This window comes from Oreochromis aureus, linkage group 15 (genome assembly GCF_013358895.1).
Source record: "Oreochromis aureus strain Israel breed Guangdong linkage group 15, ZZ_aureus, whole genome shotgun sequence".
Lineage (NCBI taxonomy): Eukaryota > Metazoa > Chordata > Actinopteri > Cichliformes > Cichlidae > Oreochromis > Oreochromis aureus.
In genome coordinates this window covers 5,649,442-5,667,077 of record NC_052956.1, presented here as the reverse complement: position 1 = coordinate 5,667,077, position 17,636 = coordinate 5,649,442, and the positions used below count along the sequence as shown (strand labels likewise).

Genomic DNA, 17,636 nt, shown 5'->3' with positions numbered 1-17,636 from the left:
CATTCATGTCACCTAAAAGATAAACCTGTTTCTCCATCACCTGTTCAGCTCTGATGATTCAGTAAGGACATCTCCTGGTTTCTTCATGTTTCCCTCTCACCAGAGATCCAAACCGATACCATGGCTCCAGCAAACATCAGCTGACACTAGAAAGTAATATTAAATACATTCTAATAACAACTTATCAAACTTAAACCTGCTGCTGTTGTTTAGCGCGACATCCGCTGGTTTCCTTTTTCTGGCGCAAAGTGGGCGATAAACAAACAAGACACGGGACTTGCGACAGAAAAGCCGAATCACCTGATCATTGATCAGTTTCATGATTGAAGTAGCAACAGGAGAGGGAGGGGGAGAGACTGTCAGTCTGCCCCAGGGCAGCTGTGGCTACAACCGTAGCTTGCCTCCACCAGTGTATGAATGTGAGCGTGAATGAATAATGGCATTGTAAAGTGCTTTGGGTGCCTTGAAAAGCGCTATATAAATCCAATCCATTATTATTATTATAATTGCCCAATCCACCACCTTTCATTGTTTATACCGTTACAAAAAATCACCATCAGCACATCGGGCAATTCCCCGGAATTTTTCATGGCCAGTCTAGCTGTGACCTTCAGCATCACTTATTAAAGATAGGGGAGTGTTTGTATATATTTGAGCCTGTATGTATACTCTTGATCCATTGTGGATTAGAGAAATCCCAAAATAAATTTGTGCCAAAATAAATTCGTTTTTCTGGAAAAAAGAACAATTCAAAGAAATTTAAAAAGAAAACAGAATTACATTCATGCACAGATGAGTGGATGTAAACTTCTCAAAACAAAGGTAGGTTGTCATCTAGTGACGAGTCAGTGTAAATGCAGGTTGTTTTTGTTGTTGTTTTTTAATCAACACTGAAGAAGCCTGAAAGAATGTGCAATGTATTTGCTGTTATATTTAATGTAGCAGTATTTCAATCACACTTTGATCAAGTCAGGCTTGGCCCTCGAAGCCTATATCTCCAACTCAAGTAAAGAAGTGGTGTGATTATTACTGTTCAGAAAACACACATGTGCTAATCACAGAGCTACAGACACACAAGCAGTATTGTCTGATTGTCAGGGATCTATTATTGTAAGGTCTTTACCTTACAGTATAAAGTATCTTGAGGTGACTGTTGGTGTGAAGTAAAGCTGAAAAACTGCATTTATTAAGAAGACTGACAAGCAGCTATTGAAATTATTTTTATTTACCCAGTTGTACAGATCTTTATTGCCAAAATAGACAAATAGGTTCTGCATGACAAAAATATCACATCTCAGTTTTTCTGTAAATACACCAGGTAACTTAAACTGATTAACGACAGTTTAAACTTAAACCCAGACATTCATGGTATTGCACTGCATTATTATTTTAGAATAAAAAACATATAATATGTATTTAACCAGTTACTTCAAAAGAATCCTGCATTATCAGAATTATATTCTGTAAGTATTGCATCTTTCAAAGAGCTGGATTAAATATTTGTCATGTAATATGCTTCAGATGTACTTTGTAGCCACAGATAACAGTCGCTGTTTGAGAAGTTGAATATAGAGTTAAACAAAAGCAACTTTTGCATACATGGCAATCATGCTTTCATTCATCACCGCCACCACACCACAACTCTTGTGTTTAAGTGTACCATCACTGAAGGATTCCCCCAAAATACTTTTGTCCTTAAACTCTTAAAATAAAACACCTGCACATCAAAACAGGTGTGTTACATTCAACAAACGTGGAATTAGTGCAGCTGCGGGTAAGTAGATTGTTTTCATGCAAAGCATGTTGGGTTTAATTTGCTGCCAGTGTGAGAACTTAAAAGCTTGAAAAAGCTTTGATTGGAGTCTGACAGGACTGACAGAAAATTATCCCCTTACTGAGAAGAAAAACTCGAGTTCATAGCAACATTTACATTTAAACATGAACACTAATCCAAAATTTCTTCTTTTAAATTTGTTTGCTTTTCTTCATTCAGCAAAGGATGTTACACCACCAGAGTTTTCCCTGAAACAAAACAAAGTCAGAAGAACACCAAAGTGCAATAAATCACCTAGAGCAGGGGTGTCAAACATAAGGCCCAGGGCCTAAAATTGGCCCAGCAAAGACTGCTGGTCTCTGGATGACTTTAGAAACTATGACAAAGGGCATACATTTTTGGATTAACTTTATTTTTTTTATACGTTTTACAGCCTTTCCTGCTGATAAAGACCTCCCCCATAGTCATTCATACTACATCAAAGTAGTTAACTAATAGCTAAACAATTAAATAACAGAGAAGTTCCTGTTATAGAAATTTCGGTTAAAACAAAAAGACTTTCATTAATCAATAAAAAGGTTTTATAAATATGGGACAGTGTGTTCAGTGAGCTACCAGAATGTTTTCTGTAATTTTACACATTTACAACGTAGAAAAACAGAGATGTTCTGTAGAAATTGCAGTTCTTTATTTCATATTAATATATCTCATAGATTAAACGCGCAGTTAAACAGAAAGTGGAGCTTCACTTGTCCGGCCCATTTAAGATGAAAGAGGACTGCGTGTGGCCCTCAATGTAAAATTACTTTGATATCCCTGACCTAAAGTATCCCTCAGAGAAAAACAAGAAGTTGCCCGCCTCAATCTTGTGTTATTTGTTGGTTTCAGAAATGCAATTCTTTGCAGATTTCTTTAAAGTGCCCCAGCATGAATATCTGGCCTTGAATATCATACACAGACTTAAAATCACCTTTGAAAAGAAGATAATGTCAAACAAAATATCAAGGTTTTATACTAGACCTTTAACACAGCAGTGAGTAACAATAATAAAACTTGATATTATTTGGGAGAACACAACACACACAGACAAACCAATAAAACAAAAACGGCAACCGCCATCTCGATTCACACCCAGACGTTTTTCATTCGATCCATGAAGAGCTGTTAGACCTGATGCTTTTTGCATGCATCGGATACTGGCATGTGCTGCACGGGCTAATCGTGCAATGGATGAGACTGAAGCTGTGATGGTTTTTGGTTTGAAAGCAGTTTAAATGTGATAAGTTCTGCATGCTTATCACACGCTACATTGGTTCCCTGTTACTCACCCAACTCTTCAGAGGATACACTTCAGGTACAAACACGTGCTTTAGCTTCCTTACACGAAGAAAAACCGTTTTATAAGGCAGGAGAAATTCTTTAGATACACATTAAAAAAAAGATTCTCTGGAATATTTAAATCTAGATAAACACTGCAAATTTGAAGATATATGTAAATAGAGATATAAATTTCCAGTGCCTATACCATACACACAATCTAGCCATACTGACAGGTTTGTGGCTCAGTAACAAATCCTTTTCTTTTATACAAAATAATTCAAAGGATGAGGTCATTTCAAAAGCTGTCATGAATCTGTCAGCTTCTATTTCCCCCACCTTATTAGAGGTATATCAACTTCTGCATCTACAGAAGCAAACACTAAACTTAAATTATTGCTAAAAGTAAAGATGTTTTGCTCTCCTTTTTGCTCCATAGAAAATAAAAAGTGCTGATATAAACCAAGTATATTTGGATTCAAAACAAGGAATGGCTGATGTGATGTGAAACCAAGTCAGAGTAACAAAAAGTTTGAATATACATTTTGTTTTGCTGTATTCTTCTAAAGTGCCTGGGTTGAGGATGAGCACTGTATGCTGTCACAGGTTGGTGGGCCGGGTCTGCTCCTCTGTCTGTGTCGGGGCCGGCTCACAGTCTTTAGGCCCTCTGTTCTCAGGTTGCGCGTACATGAGGAAGAGGGTGACGGTAGCAAAAGTGGCAGCATTCACAGGGAAGGCTCTTAGCAGTGTGGAAGTGAGGCCTCGAGTGAACACCATGTAACCCTCTTTCCTGACACTCTGCCGGATACAGTCAGCAATGCTGCTGTACTGGTTCACACCACCCACCCCATCTGCTTGGAGTCGTGATTTGATCACATCTACGGGATAGTTGCAGACCCAAGATATGACGCCTGCCATACCCCCAGCAAAGAGCAGTTTGGGAATCAAAAAGCGGGCATCTGGCTCACAGCCGAGGCTGCGAGTCAGCAAATCATACGACAGGAAGTAAACCCCGAAGGCAGGTGTTTCACGGACAAGTGTAGTAACCATGCCCCTGTTTACACCCCGCAGACCCTCCTGTTTGTAAATGCGTAGCAAACAGTCAAAGGAGTTCTTATACATCTTTTTATAGCCCGTCTTTACCCCTGTACCCTGCATTTGCATGCGAGTTTTGGCCAGCTCCATGGGGCAGCAGACTACAGTCTGGATGGCTCCCGCTGCAGCACCAGCAAGGAACTGGTTCCTTGGGGTGTCTTCCCCCAGCCATCGCATTGTATTTCCCTGAACACCAAACACTATAGCATTGATGAATGTAAGGCCCATCATGGGGGATCCAATGCCTTTATACAAGCCAAATACCTGTGGTAAGGGTGAAAGATAAGACATAGAGTAACATATCACGATAAAATGAAATCAGGGTAAAAGATAAAAAGGGTTTTAATTAAACAGTTTCTGTTCTTTCCTTGTTACTTAATTTCAAATAGCATTAATATACAATAATAATTGTAACAATCATTCAAAATAAAAAATAAAAACAGGTTAAATCACATTTTCTGTTTTCACAGAAGCCCATATATTTCAAGCTAACACTATAAATTAAAGCCTATATGTATTCTTGATAGCTTTTGCATATCCCAAACTTCTAATATATGGTTCCCTCATCGCAATGAGGAACTTATCTACACTTGTCATTACTTCCCTGATTTCAGTTTGGACAGCTTTTTCTCTTTGAGAACCAGAAGGGTCAGAAAAAACCCCAGCTACATTACATCTTATAAAGTGATAGCAAGAGACATAAGTTACTTTATCTTTCAAGGCAGTTAATTATTTTCTACATACCATTCCCTATGATAAAGCCGCCTGCAGTACCACAGTGAGACTGATAACAGGCATTTGCATAACAAATCTTATGAGCGATTTAAATATACTTCCATCAGTATCCTGAATCCTGAAGAAGAAAATATGATGATGTAGGGAAAATCTGTGAAGTAATTACAGTGAAAGTAAAAGCATAGCACCATTCTGATAGGAAGTGTGGTTAAAATGGCCCATAAAACCAAAGCCATTTTCACACGTGTGTGTTACCCAATGGGGCCAACATCTCTTGCTGTGTGTTACACATGAGAAAGTGCACCTTTGGACAATGACCCACTCTGATTCTCCTAACACTGCCTGGTGTTAGTGTGTGAAAAAGAAGTATACACTTTGGCTTTAATGACTTTAATCTAATATGCAAACCTATAATATATAACCTGCATACTAGCATTAGATTGATCTGTGAAAGCAATCTGCACGCCCTGCGATAGATTGGTAACCTGTCCAGCATGTACGCCACCTCTTTCCCTATGAGAGCTCAGGTAGGCTCCAACCCTGCACTGGATAATATTAAGAAAATGAACGACTAAAGAAATCCACATACCGACTCCTGACGTATGATGGACTGGAAGCAGTGGAAAGTCCCACGATATACAGGTTTATCAGCATTCTGGACCTGCAGTCTTACCTGAAAGACAAGATGTTTGGAATGATCACCTCAACACTGGAAGACTAGAATCATGCACGGTTTACACGTTATAAGCAACTGATTTCACTTTTAAAACATGCAAGTAGAGAGAGTGGGAAAAAAAACTGAAAAAAAATGGCAATAACGTTGTTATTACCTACCTTTACTGTGTCAAATGGGTGTCCAACCAACACTCCAGCCGCACCTACAGACAATGAAACAATACTGGACTAATCATTTGGTTTTGATCTGGAGCAAACTGGAGCAAAAATAGGAAGCCCTGAGAGAGGCACTCTCTGGATTACACATGAGATATCCTGCAATTCATATATAGCTATTCATTTATTATGTGTGCCTATGCCAAGAGGCACACATATTACTATTCCTCGGATTTATTATTCTTATTATTCTTATTATTATTATTTTCCTTTTTCCGCCTGAAATTTTGTGAGACAAGCTTCATATATGTTACCTCATTTTGTGCGGCTGGATCTGGAATGGTGTGCTATGACTTTTGGTGTTTATGAATATTATAGTTTTTTAAATATTAATATTTTAGTGAAAATTTTCCCGCGCTCCTCTGCCAAACAGTTTTGACAATAGGGGTACATATGTTACATCATTTTGTGCGGCTGGAGCTGGGCTAGTATGGTGTGACTTTTGGTGTTTATGACTTTTATAGTTTTTGAAATATTTAGATTTTAGTGCAAATTTAGGCCAATTTCTAGGCTCCTGAGAAAGATTCTGCTTTTGGCACCATAGAAACAGACTTCATTTGTGGTGTGTTGGCTCTCTCTAGTGGTATACCGGGAGTAGTACGGCCTAAAGGGTTCCATGCTTGGTGAAAACTACATATCCCACAATTCATAGCATGCCTCTACCGAGTCAAACAATGGCGGACACCACTTCGTTTTATATGTCTTTTATTCGTGTTTCTAGGTCACAAAATACACTTTTAAGATATTTTCAGGCGAGAATGTAGGTGTGTAAACTTCAAATATCTGCTCGTTTTATCAAGACATGCCATATTAGCGACAATTCTCTTAAGTGTTGCTGATAGCCGGCTAGCTAGCTAGCGCCGCTAGCGACCCTTCGTGAAAAACCACCCAGGCTTGGCTGATAGTGAGGTGGCTAAAATTTGTTTAATCGCCCGATCGCTCGGCAAGGGTCTGTGTCTTAGCTGGACTTATTTTTCGTTTATATGGGCCGATGATGCTGGTCGATGTGGAAAAAATAACTGAGTTGTTTGGTGGTGGAGCTACAACAGAGGGCAGCTATCCACCGGTGTGTGACAGAAAGGACATGCCATGAACGAGACATACAAAGGCGGTGAGGCTACCGCTGATCGTCCGGTGTTTGCTAACGCGGAGGTCAATCGTGGATCAGGAAAGCGAAGGCAGGGCGTGAGGTGAACTGAATTTCAGGTAAGAAGTTATGACCTGCACTCTATTTGGGTCAGATATAAACCGAGTTTAGGTGTAGTTTATTTAGCAACAGTTCTCTTACGTGTTGCTGATAGCCGGCTGGCTAGCTAGCTAGCATGTGACTAGCGACCCTTCGTGAAAAACCACCCAGGCTTGGCTGATAGTGAGGTGGCTAAAATTTGTTTAATCGCCCGATCGCTCGGCAAGGGTCTGTGTCTTAGCTGGACTTATTTTTCGTTTATATGGGCCGATGATGCTGGTCGATGTGGAAAAATAACTGAGTTGTTTGGTGGTGGAGCTACAACAGAGGGCAGCTATCCACCGGTGTGTGACAGAAAGGACATGCCGCGAACGAGACATACGAGGCGGTGAGGCTACCGCCGATCGACCGGTGTTTGCTAACGCGGAGGTCAATCGTGGATCAGGGAAAGCGAAGGCAGGAGCGTGAGGTGAACTGAATTTCAGGTAAGAAGTTATGACCTGCACTCTATTTGGGTCAGATATAAACCGAGTTTAGGTGTAGTTTATTTTCGTTGTGCTGACTTTTTCAATCACTTACAATAACTCGTACTGCGTGCTAGCTAGCACTCACGGAGTTTGTATACAGCTGTGTGTGCGCTAAGTTACCGATGTTACCGATGTTGAACTTTATGACAGCCTCCCTGTCATTCTCTCGCCTGTTGAAACTTCAGTCATGAAACTGATCAATGATCGGCTTTTCTCTCTTGTTTGTTTATCGCGCTAAACAACAGCAGCACGTTTAAGCTTGATCAGCTGTTGTTAGAATTCTTTTGATTTTAATTTCTAGTATCAGCTGATGTTTGCTGGAGCATGAAGATGAAATCAGGAGATGTCCTTACTGAATCATCAGAGCTGAACTGGTGATGGAGAAACAGGTTTACCCTTAGGTGACATGAATGAGTTGAAGGAAGTTATGAACTGTTTCTGACAGACAAATATACACCAAGCTCCTTTTTTTGTGTAGCTGACAGCTGGTAACTGTGCAGGGGCGGATCTAGCAAAGCTTTTGCCAGGGGGCCAGGTAGGGCATTAACAGAGAAAGGTGGACACAAAGATATACTTTTCTTTCTTACTCTCATATAAAATATTTAGCTTTTATTAAATAGTTATCTGAAACTTACAACCAAAGTTTGTATAATAATACACAAGATTGGCTGTAGACCATTGTTCATCATTCAGAACACTGTGTAAAAATAACAAAAACAAAAAGTGAATGCAAAAGTGCATAAATATTTATTTTACGTGTTTGATGTGTGTGGCGGGCGTGGTCTGCAGTGCCGCTGCAGGGGGAGGTGGACCCACCTGAGCGGCACCTGCAATCACGCCTCGGGCGTAGTCTGTGCTCTCGGCTGTTTTGGGTGTGTGTCGGGCTGTGAGTTGAAAAGCTACAGCCGGCTGTTTGGGTACACCAACCATGTGTGAAAAGTGGTCCATAACGTAATGCTTCAAAGCGTGTTCATGCAAACATTGTCGGATCTGCCGTGGTACAATGGGACTTCTGCTCATGAACCTGTGTGCACAGCGTCTGCAAATCGGCGCTGTCTGAAGTAACTTCATCTTTACACAAAACTGTAAGCTGTTATCTGTGAAGCGTGAGCGGTGTTTGTTTTACCATAGTTCATGGTGGAGAATGGGTGCTCTTCTGAGTTTTGCTCTCTGTAGCTGTATGAATGGCAAACTACACTGAATAGCAGCGGCATAGGCACACATAAAATTTCTTCTGAAATTTTCGCTTTCTAGTTATTCATATGTTTCTATTTAAAGCAGTCTTTATAACCCATATGGCCCACTTGACCAGTCTTTGAAGCTCAAAAACTCCTGCTGCAGTTGTGTCATTTTAGAGTCTACTGCCATCTCCTCCAGGGCAACACTGCCGCTTCAGAGCCACCTCTATGAGCATCAACACTCTCTAAAACTTTCTTTAGTATGCCTTTGAATGTTGCGTAATCCTACATAAGCACCTGCTTTGTCACATGACCTGTTTGTAAAATGAGCCCCTGGGAGCTCAGTTCCAGTTGTAAGCTGAGAAATGCACCAAATCAGACATAACACAATGATGAGCGGTCACTGACCTCAATGCAACAAGCATGTTAGAAAACAAAAAACCGTAGGGATGTGTTCATAGTTTTAGAAAGCTGCTCAATGCAGATATAATCTTTTGTTTTCAGATTAACTTGAACACAGACATTCTGAAACTGCAGTAGCCAACTTCCAATTTGTTTTTAGATGGTTCCCTAAATGTGGGAAAGCACATGATCTTCCACGTGATTTACTTTAAACATGACAAAAAATAGAATTGGACCGTAAAAGGTTGTGTACAGGTTGGAAACAGCCAAGCCCTTTGTAGCCAGAAAGACTGGTGGTGCTTGTGTCATTGCTTAGATGCTTTCACTTTTCACTGGATTAAACAAGTGACACAAGGGAGCCATAAAGAAAGTTGACATACATTTATAATTACAATTTTTTTTGCAGCACAACGACAAATGTTTCTTTGTTTTTTAAGCCTCAAATGGTACAGTATATTTCAGGCAAACTCTATCACATTCTGCCACACATTAATCGGTACAGAAGAAATTAATTAAACTACTGAACAACAATTGTGGAATACACTGAAGTGAGTTAACCACATCCACATCCATAAATTAACCGGATCAATCGGTCGAAGAGGCATTAATAAAATGAGGCTCAGTAATGCAGTTTCTCTTTAGAAGCGAAAGCAAACTTCAGTGTCATACCATTAGACCAGGGGTCTGCAACCTTTTACACCCAAAGAGCCATTTGGACCTGGTTTCCACGCAAAAGAAAACACTGGGAGCCGCAAATACTTTTTGACATCTAAAATGAAGATAACACTGCATATATTGTTTTTTATCTTTATGCTTTGTGTGAACAACTAAAGTGTGCTGCTTATGAAATCCATGAAGTGTAACAGAGAAAATTAAATTATATTTATGTAATCAACACATTTTGAACTCTTAAAGAAATATAACAAAAGGAAAGACACCAACCTGAACTAAAATGATCCATGTAGCAAACAAAAACTGTTGTCAGCCGCCACCCTTATATCGCCTTTGGGCTGTTGGAGCCTTGACCTGACTCTTAAAAATAATTTGAAAAAAGCACTATGCTGCTGAAAAATGGATATTTGCAAAATTCTGCCTAAATATGTATTTTACCTGGTTAATGCGTGCGGCGGGGCGTGGTTTGCAGCGCCGCTGCAGGGGAGGCGGACGCACCTAAGCGACACCCGCAATCACGCCTCGCTGCCTTAACTCTGTGCTATCTGTGCTGTTGTGTTGTTGGTGGTGTATGTCGGGCTGTGAGCTGAAAAGCTACAGCCGGCTGTATGCGTACAGCAACCGTGTGTGAAAAGTGCTCAATAAAGAGATGCTCAAAAGCGTGTTCATGGAAACATCGTCGGGTCTGCCGTGATTTGTTTACAATGGGACTTCTGCTCCTGAACCTCTGCGCACAGAGTCCGCAAATCGGGGCTATACGAAGTCAGTTTACGCAGGACTGTAAGCTGTCATCTGTCAGGCGTGAACGTTTGTCTTTAACATAGTTCACGGTGGAGAACAGCTGCTGACATAATGTGGATCCGAAGATCCATAATTGGCCTACCTAGGGACAAAGTCTCGATAAATGCACGGCGTTTCGGCGGGTATACCAAGCTTCATGAGTGTGACTCTTATTTTGAGCGATGAAAAAAATAATAGAATATAATTTTATTTTTATATTTCAATATCACAATATTCTTCCATTTTAGAACTACGAGTTAAAAAGAACTAACATAAATAAAATACACTTCAGCTAAATACTTCTAATTTATTTGCCCAAACCAGGCGGAGCCGCACTATAAGGACTAAAGAGCCGCATGCGGCTCCGGAGCCGCAGGTTGCCGACCCCTGCATTAGACGCAGTGCACTCAGCAATTTTCAGACTTCTTTGTGTGTGTGTGTGTCTGTGTGTATAGACAGACAGATAGATACACCCCACTCTACATATATTCCATTACATACACTATATATACACACGCACATATGTAACCTGCACTAGATCTAGTGGTATGATGCTAAGTGAAACTACAATACAATACAATACTACAATACACATTAGCACACATTATGTGTGTGCATGTGTAAGCAAACAAAAACATCATAGTAATTTTAGTTTTTTTTTAAAAAATATAGTAGTTTCTAAATACATACATACATACACACACACACATACACACACACACACACATACATATATATGTGCGTGTGTGAGTATATAATTTTATTTTTTATTTTATTTGTTTATTTTACACACACATGTAGTTTATGTATGATAGTCTTATTTATGCTGCTCAGTGTTTTGATGGTTTGCCACCATGACAAATATCAGGAACCGCAGTGGGTATCTGACACGGTAAAAACGAACAGAAGTGGTGAGTGACTTACCTCCTAAACATCCAGCAATGAAGTCCATCAATAATATCTAAAGCACACCAAAAGGTTCTCGATGTCTTTCTGTCTTTCTCAGCTTTTGCCCAAACAACCTTTACTTTAACGTTTCCAAAACGTGTACCTAAGCGTTTTATCTAGCTGATGGATCACTGCTAAATGATAATATCAGGTAACGTTTATCTTCGCTACCATTAGCTAGCTTGTAACGTGCCTCTCTCTGTTACGGTCACGAATCCTGCTAATTGTATTTTCTCTGTTTGTACTGCTAAACCTCTCCTGTTGACCTGCGCGCTTTAAATGAACCTTTGCGACGTTTACGGTCAATGCAGACTTCCTCCACACTGTCTGTAATTCAGAAGTTCATTATATATGTATGTCAAAGGAGCTTGCGTCACAGGAAGTAGCAGGTAACGGTAGGACGGTCCGCATAGAATTTCTATCCAATCAGGGGAAGAGACACCACCGCGTTATTGCCGTATCCTAACATTTAGAAAACAATAAATAAATGAATACACACTACAGCTTGATGCTACGGGTGATATGAAACTATATGTTTTTACACATATGGTATATATCGCACTTTGCACATTTTGAATGCTGTCTCGTTACATAAAACAGAATTTCTTCTTTTAAAATGTGATAAACACGTTAAAGCACAGTTTCCCGCATGGTAAGTTGCATCCACAGAAACTGGCAGGCGTTATCCGAGTTGGTACTAGTCAGCAAGATTTTGATTTGCAGTCAATGCAGGCTTCCTCCTGAATTTTGGCTAACTGGGTTTTCCAGAAAAGCGCGTCACCTGTCGTGGAAGGTCCCTTTTCTGTTTTTTATTTCTTTCTTTTTTTTGTTTGTTAGTTTCTTTGTTTTTATTTGTTTGTCTTTTTTAATCGCGTGTAATATCTTTGTGTTCCCCCGTTGTGTTTTAGGAATAAATAACATCAATATTTAGACGCAACTTTATTCATTGTTTTGTTCTACTTGCAGCAAACAATTTCACAACAATATTATTGCTCTATACGCATTAATATTTCATCTTAGAACAGGACTCCTACATTGTTCTTGCTGATCTCATATCAAATTTGTATACATATGAAGTTTAATTTCTGCATTTATGTTTCATTTTTACTCTCTAAGCCTTAAATACCGCCGAGTCTGCAGCGAAAATAAGCTGTCAAGTTATGTTCCGAGTTTCGGTTTCAAATCGGCCGAAAGCGCCACGTTTTCACTCCTTCAAATAAAGCATGTTTTAAGTGTATTATAGATTCTTTGCTGTGCGAATACTTTTTACATGTGCATGTCATACCTTATTAAAACTGTTGTCACGGGAATGTGCCCGTATTAATATGGTTATTCGGAAAAAGGGTTTTTTTAAGTTGCTATACGCGATTTTAATCTGCTGCGAAGTAATTATTAAAACACAGAACATCGAGAATACCTGTTCCAGCAGTCACATTGATTTCACTTTGTTCAAACAGAAGTGATTTCCGTGTCTTCTTTATCAGGCTGTGGGACAGTAAGCTTCAGTGTTAAAATGGATCCAGTTAAAAAGCTTCAAAGCTCTAATGTGCAGCCGTAGCCGTCACCTTAGAAATAAATAGCAGCACCGAGAGCGCACTCAGTCTAAAAAAAAAAAAAAAAAATGGTAATCAAATGTTTATTTTTCCGCTCTGCGTGATAAATCACCACATTAATGAGTATCGATCCCCTGCTATCCATTTTTACAACGCTGTTGCATCTTACTGTTGTATTTTCTACATTTATTATAACTTTTTAATAACCGTTAATAACCTTTCTCTAGGCAAGGGTGGACTGTTAACTTGGCATACGGGGCGTTTTCCCGGTGGGTCGACCCGCCCTGAAGGGCCGTTCAAGCACTGACAGCAGCCATTTAATTTCCTTGTTGACACTGGATTGACCAATGACATCTCTTAGAAGATCTTGACGTTTGTGCCACTCTACCTAGACCTTGGTCCCCCACCCCTGTAAAATTTTGTAGATCCGCCACTGAGGTGGGGTGAAAAGCTGAGAGAAAACAATAAAAATGTGTCAAATTAACCATCGTGTTAGATGCTGTTAGCTGCTGCACCTTGACAGCAGTATCAGCAACAACTAGTAACCGTGTCTTACAGTCAGAGGAGGGAAAATGAAGTTAATGTGGTAAAGAAATGGATGGAGGGACATCATTACGAAGGGCGAGATTCGAGGATTCAGATAATAAATGACAACGTCTACCATGACTCACTGCTAATAGCTAAAGTGTAGCTTTTAATTGTTGTCACACGCTGCTGTGCAACTAAGAACTAACCCAACAACAGCTGTAGCTGTAGCGCCCCAAGCTTTTTTTCTTTTCTTTTCTTTTAAGAGTCTTGGATCTAATAAAACAGAACAAGACTGCTCCGGTATGTGTTTGTCAATGTTTATCTCAGGCAAAGTCACATTTGAAACACTCCCTTATTTCCGACTAACCAACCCTAATCCCAAGAATCAATCACAGCCAAGATTCCATCCGTTTCAGGAAGAGAGTGACATAGAAAGAGAAAGTGAGAGTTTCGAACTTAAAATCAGTTTCAGCTCGTAAGACTGAATTTGAAAGTTCATTTTGAAAACTTTTTTCTTCCTGTTGTGTATGATGACAACAAAGATTGTTCAGGTCAATTGAAATCAATTTTATTTAAGGTAACATAAAGACCCTTCAATAATACAACAAAAATCCCAACAATCAGACAACCCTCTATGAGCAAACACTTGGCAACAGGGGGAAGGAAAAACTCCCTTTAAACAGGAAGAAAACTCCAGTAGAACCAGACTCAAGGAGGGGCGGGCATCTGCTGGGAGGGGAGTTAGATGGGACAAAAGGCACACTGTGCAAGAGAGCCAAAGATCAGTAATTACATGTAAAATGGCGTAAAATGGTGAAATGGTGTATAAAAAAAGGAGTGAAAAGGCTAATTAAAGTAGGATTCAGGATCACTGGATCCATTCCTAAATATATGCCTTATCAAAAAGGAAGGTTTTAAGCCTAATTTTAAAGTAGAGGGGGTGTCTCTATCACAAATCCAAACTGGGAGCCGGTGTCACAAAAGAGGGGCCTAAAAGCTGGAGGCTCTGCCTTCCATTTTAGTTTAACATGTCCTAGAAACCACAAGATGTGCCTGCAGTCTGAGAGCGAAGTGCTCTATTTGGGTGATATGGTACTATGAGGTCTTTAATACAAGATGGAGCCTGATTATCCAAGACCTTGTAGGTGAGGAGAAGGATTTTAAATTTTATTCTGAATTTAAAAGGGAGCCAGTGAAGAGAAGCCAGTATAGGTGAAATGAACTCCAGCAATGAATATTAATACAATAGTCCATCCTACAAGTAACAAATGCATGAACTATTTTCAGCATCACTCTGAGACAGAATTGTTCTAATTTTAGAGATACAGTGCAATAGCAAGAAAGCAGTCCTACATATTAGGTTAATACGCACATTGGAGGACATATCCTAGCCAAAAAATAAGACATGAGTCTACTTCTCAAAACTCTACTTCTCTGACTCATGTCAGAGGCCATACAAAGATCATTCACTAATGCGGTTTCAAAACTGTGATGAATTATGAATCCTGGGTGAAACTCTTCCTCTGCAGATGATCAGTTAGCTGTTTTACAACTTCTCTATTTTTGAGGTAAAAGGAAGGAGTCCTTGAAATTTAAAATGAAGTTGAAATGTGAATGAACTTATGTAGTAGACATGTACCCTGTTTTGAAGGGTTTCAGTTCTATTCAGTCAGAAAAGCTCCAATCATTTCAAGGTCACCAATTAATTCTGTCAAGTCTGCTGTGGCAGACATTTGGAGTGGAGAGAGAGTGTGGACCCAAATGCAGACACTGGGAATGGACTTAAACTGAAAACGTGCCTTTTATTGAGGCAAAACAAAACACAAAAAAAGCTCAGGAAGACAATGACTAAACTGACAAAACCTAAACAGGGAGGAAACTACAAACAAGTAAAAGAAACTAAAAAACCTGAGATGTGAAAACTGGACCATGTGAAATGCAGTGGGTGAAATGAAGACAATCCAGGAACAAACAGAAGACAACAAAGGGCTTAAATACACAGTGGGATAAAGAGGGAATGAGACACAGGAGGAGAGCTGGGGGTAATCACACACAACAAGTCAGGGAGGAAGCAAAACTGCAAACACTAACATAGGACGTAAAACTGTCAAAGTAAAACAGGTAACAAGAGACATTCACAAAGACAAAGACTTGACACTGAGACCTGGAGACATGACTGGGGAGGCACAGGAGATGCACAAGCATAGAGACTGGGGTGACTAGACATGAAACATGGAACACAGGAAGGTAACAGAAACTAAAGACTAGAAACTAAGGATATAACACACGGAGAGAACAATTGGAAGAACCAAACCCATGAATAACACCAAATCAAAGAATATAAATTAAACAACAAACACAAAACACTGTGTCACAGACCCAGTATTGTGACAGATACTAAATGTTAACATCTGAACCATCCGTCTGCTGAAGAGAAATCCACTCAGTCCAGTCAGAAAGAACCTCAAAGTAAAATCTGCCAATGACATGATTTATCTCTAATACAAATCTATTTGAAATTACCAACTGAAAAATAACTATCAGATTAGAATCACAGATGAGTTGAACTGCAGTTACTGTTGCTACAGTGTTATCTCCACTCACTGTCATGCTGAAAGCTGAAAGGTTTTGCTGTAGCTTAAAATTGCTAAACCTCCTGTAAGCCAGTTTTTACAATAAATGAAAGCTGAAGTTTGTTTTTAAATTTAAGACCCTTTGTAATGTCTACTTTTAGAAAAAAGAAAGAAATATGGAAGTGTCAGTTAAATTCACCTAAAATAACCAGCTGAAATCGTTTCTAACCTTTAACAGTGTTGTTGTTTTCATTTTAAAAACCCATAGTGGGCACTTTTCATTTTTTTAAACACTTGGTAATCAGCTCTTTGTATGTTATAACTTCTGTGTTTTTTGCATGGCTGGATAATGGACCAAGTACAGAATAAGCAAAAGCATTGCAGTCTGCTGGCAGTCCAGGGATGAGCCATCTGCCAGATAAGAACTGTTGTTGGCAGTGTACAAAGTATACGGCACACCTAGTCTGTGGAACACTCTTGTCTGTGCTGTTTTGTGGTCTGTGCAGAAGAGGGAAGTTGAAGAGCTGAAGTGAAACCGAATGTTAAAAACAAAGACTTTTTTCTACTGCTGCCATTGTGTACTCTTAATGCTGTACTTTTTTTGTGGTTTTCTCGTTGACCTCCACTTTTGCTCCTTTCCCATTTCTGGCCCACATATCAGATGACTAACATTCGATCAGAATTCATAGTTCAGAACAGATGGTGTGTTGGCAGTCTGCTCAACACTAGTTTGACCTGCTTAGATGAATTGGTTCTTACCATTATGGTAGATTGGTCAGACAGAATGGGAGTGTTTTAAAAGTGACTTTGCAAATGATAAACAGTGACAAGCAAACACCTGGATAGTCTTCTCCTTAAATAAACATTTATTTTATGAGATCCGTGACAATTCAGAGAAACATCTGTGTCCCCACCCAGGGATGCACACAAGGTGAAAAGAGCGTTATTAATAAAAAATGAAAGCAAAACTAAAATGAAAAAATAGACACATAAAAAAAGTTAGTGATGGAGCTGCGAAAACATTCATTAGGCTGCAAAGGCACACAAATCCAGTAGGATTAAAATGCAAAATATTCTGATTGATGTACATTCTCTATTCTTATTATCATCATGTTTATTTATTTATTTATTTGTCTGTATATCTATCTAAAGTACACAGCACGTACTTGCATATGCAAGATATTGTACACATACTCTAATTACATAGTATGTAATTATGTATGTTGTTTTGTTTGATTCAGCCAGTGCCTTGTTTCTGCTGTTTGTTTTGTTGTACGTTTGGTGTCATGTTTCACTATAAAATAAAAAAATAAACAAAAAGTGTAATAAAAGAAAAGAAGTCCTTTATGTTTATTCTTTTCCTGCGGTCAAAGCAACATATTCTCAAGAGGTGGGGGTATAGGTAAAATAAGTATTGAACATATCACCAATTTTCCAAAGTGCTACTGACATGAAATTCACACCAGATGCTGATAAA

The 17,636-nt window shown here is 39.3% G+C and overlaps 1 protein-coding gene across 2 annotated transcripts; it reads right to left on the bottom strand.

Annotated features, from left to right (window-relative positions):
* Window positions 1–1,233: 1,233 nt before the first annotated feature.
* On the bottom strand, window positions 1,234–12,077 carry LOC116332285 (mitochondrial basic amino acids transporter-like). Of its 2 annotated transcripts, none has more exons than XM_039599511.1 (4): window positions 11,482–12,077; window positions 5,756–5,819; window positions 5,511–5,594; window positions 1,234–4,450 (listed from the first exon to the last, which is right to left on the bottom strand). In XM_039599511.1, exons 1-4 carry the CDS (start codon window positions 11,490–11,492, stop codon window positions 3,692–3,694), a joined length of 918 nt encoding a protein of 305 aa, XP_039455445.1. In that variant the 5' UTR covers window positions 11,493–12,077; the 3' UTR covers window positions 1,234–3,691. The 2 variants fall into 2 exon arrangements, with proteins under 2 accessions (XP_039455445.1, XP_031611044.1); XM_031755184.2 differs by having other exon boundaries at window positions 5,756–5,799; window positions 11,482–12,074.
* Window positions 12,078–17,636: the final 5,559 nt, after the last annotated feature.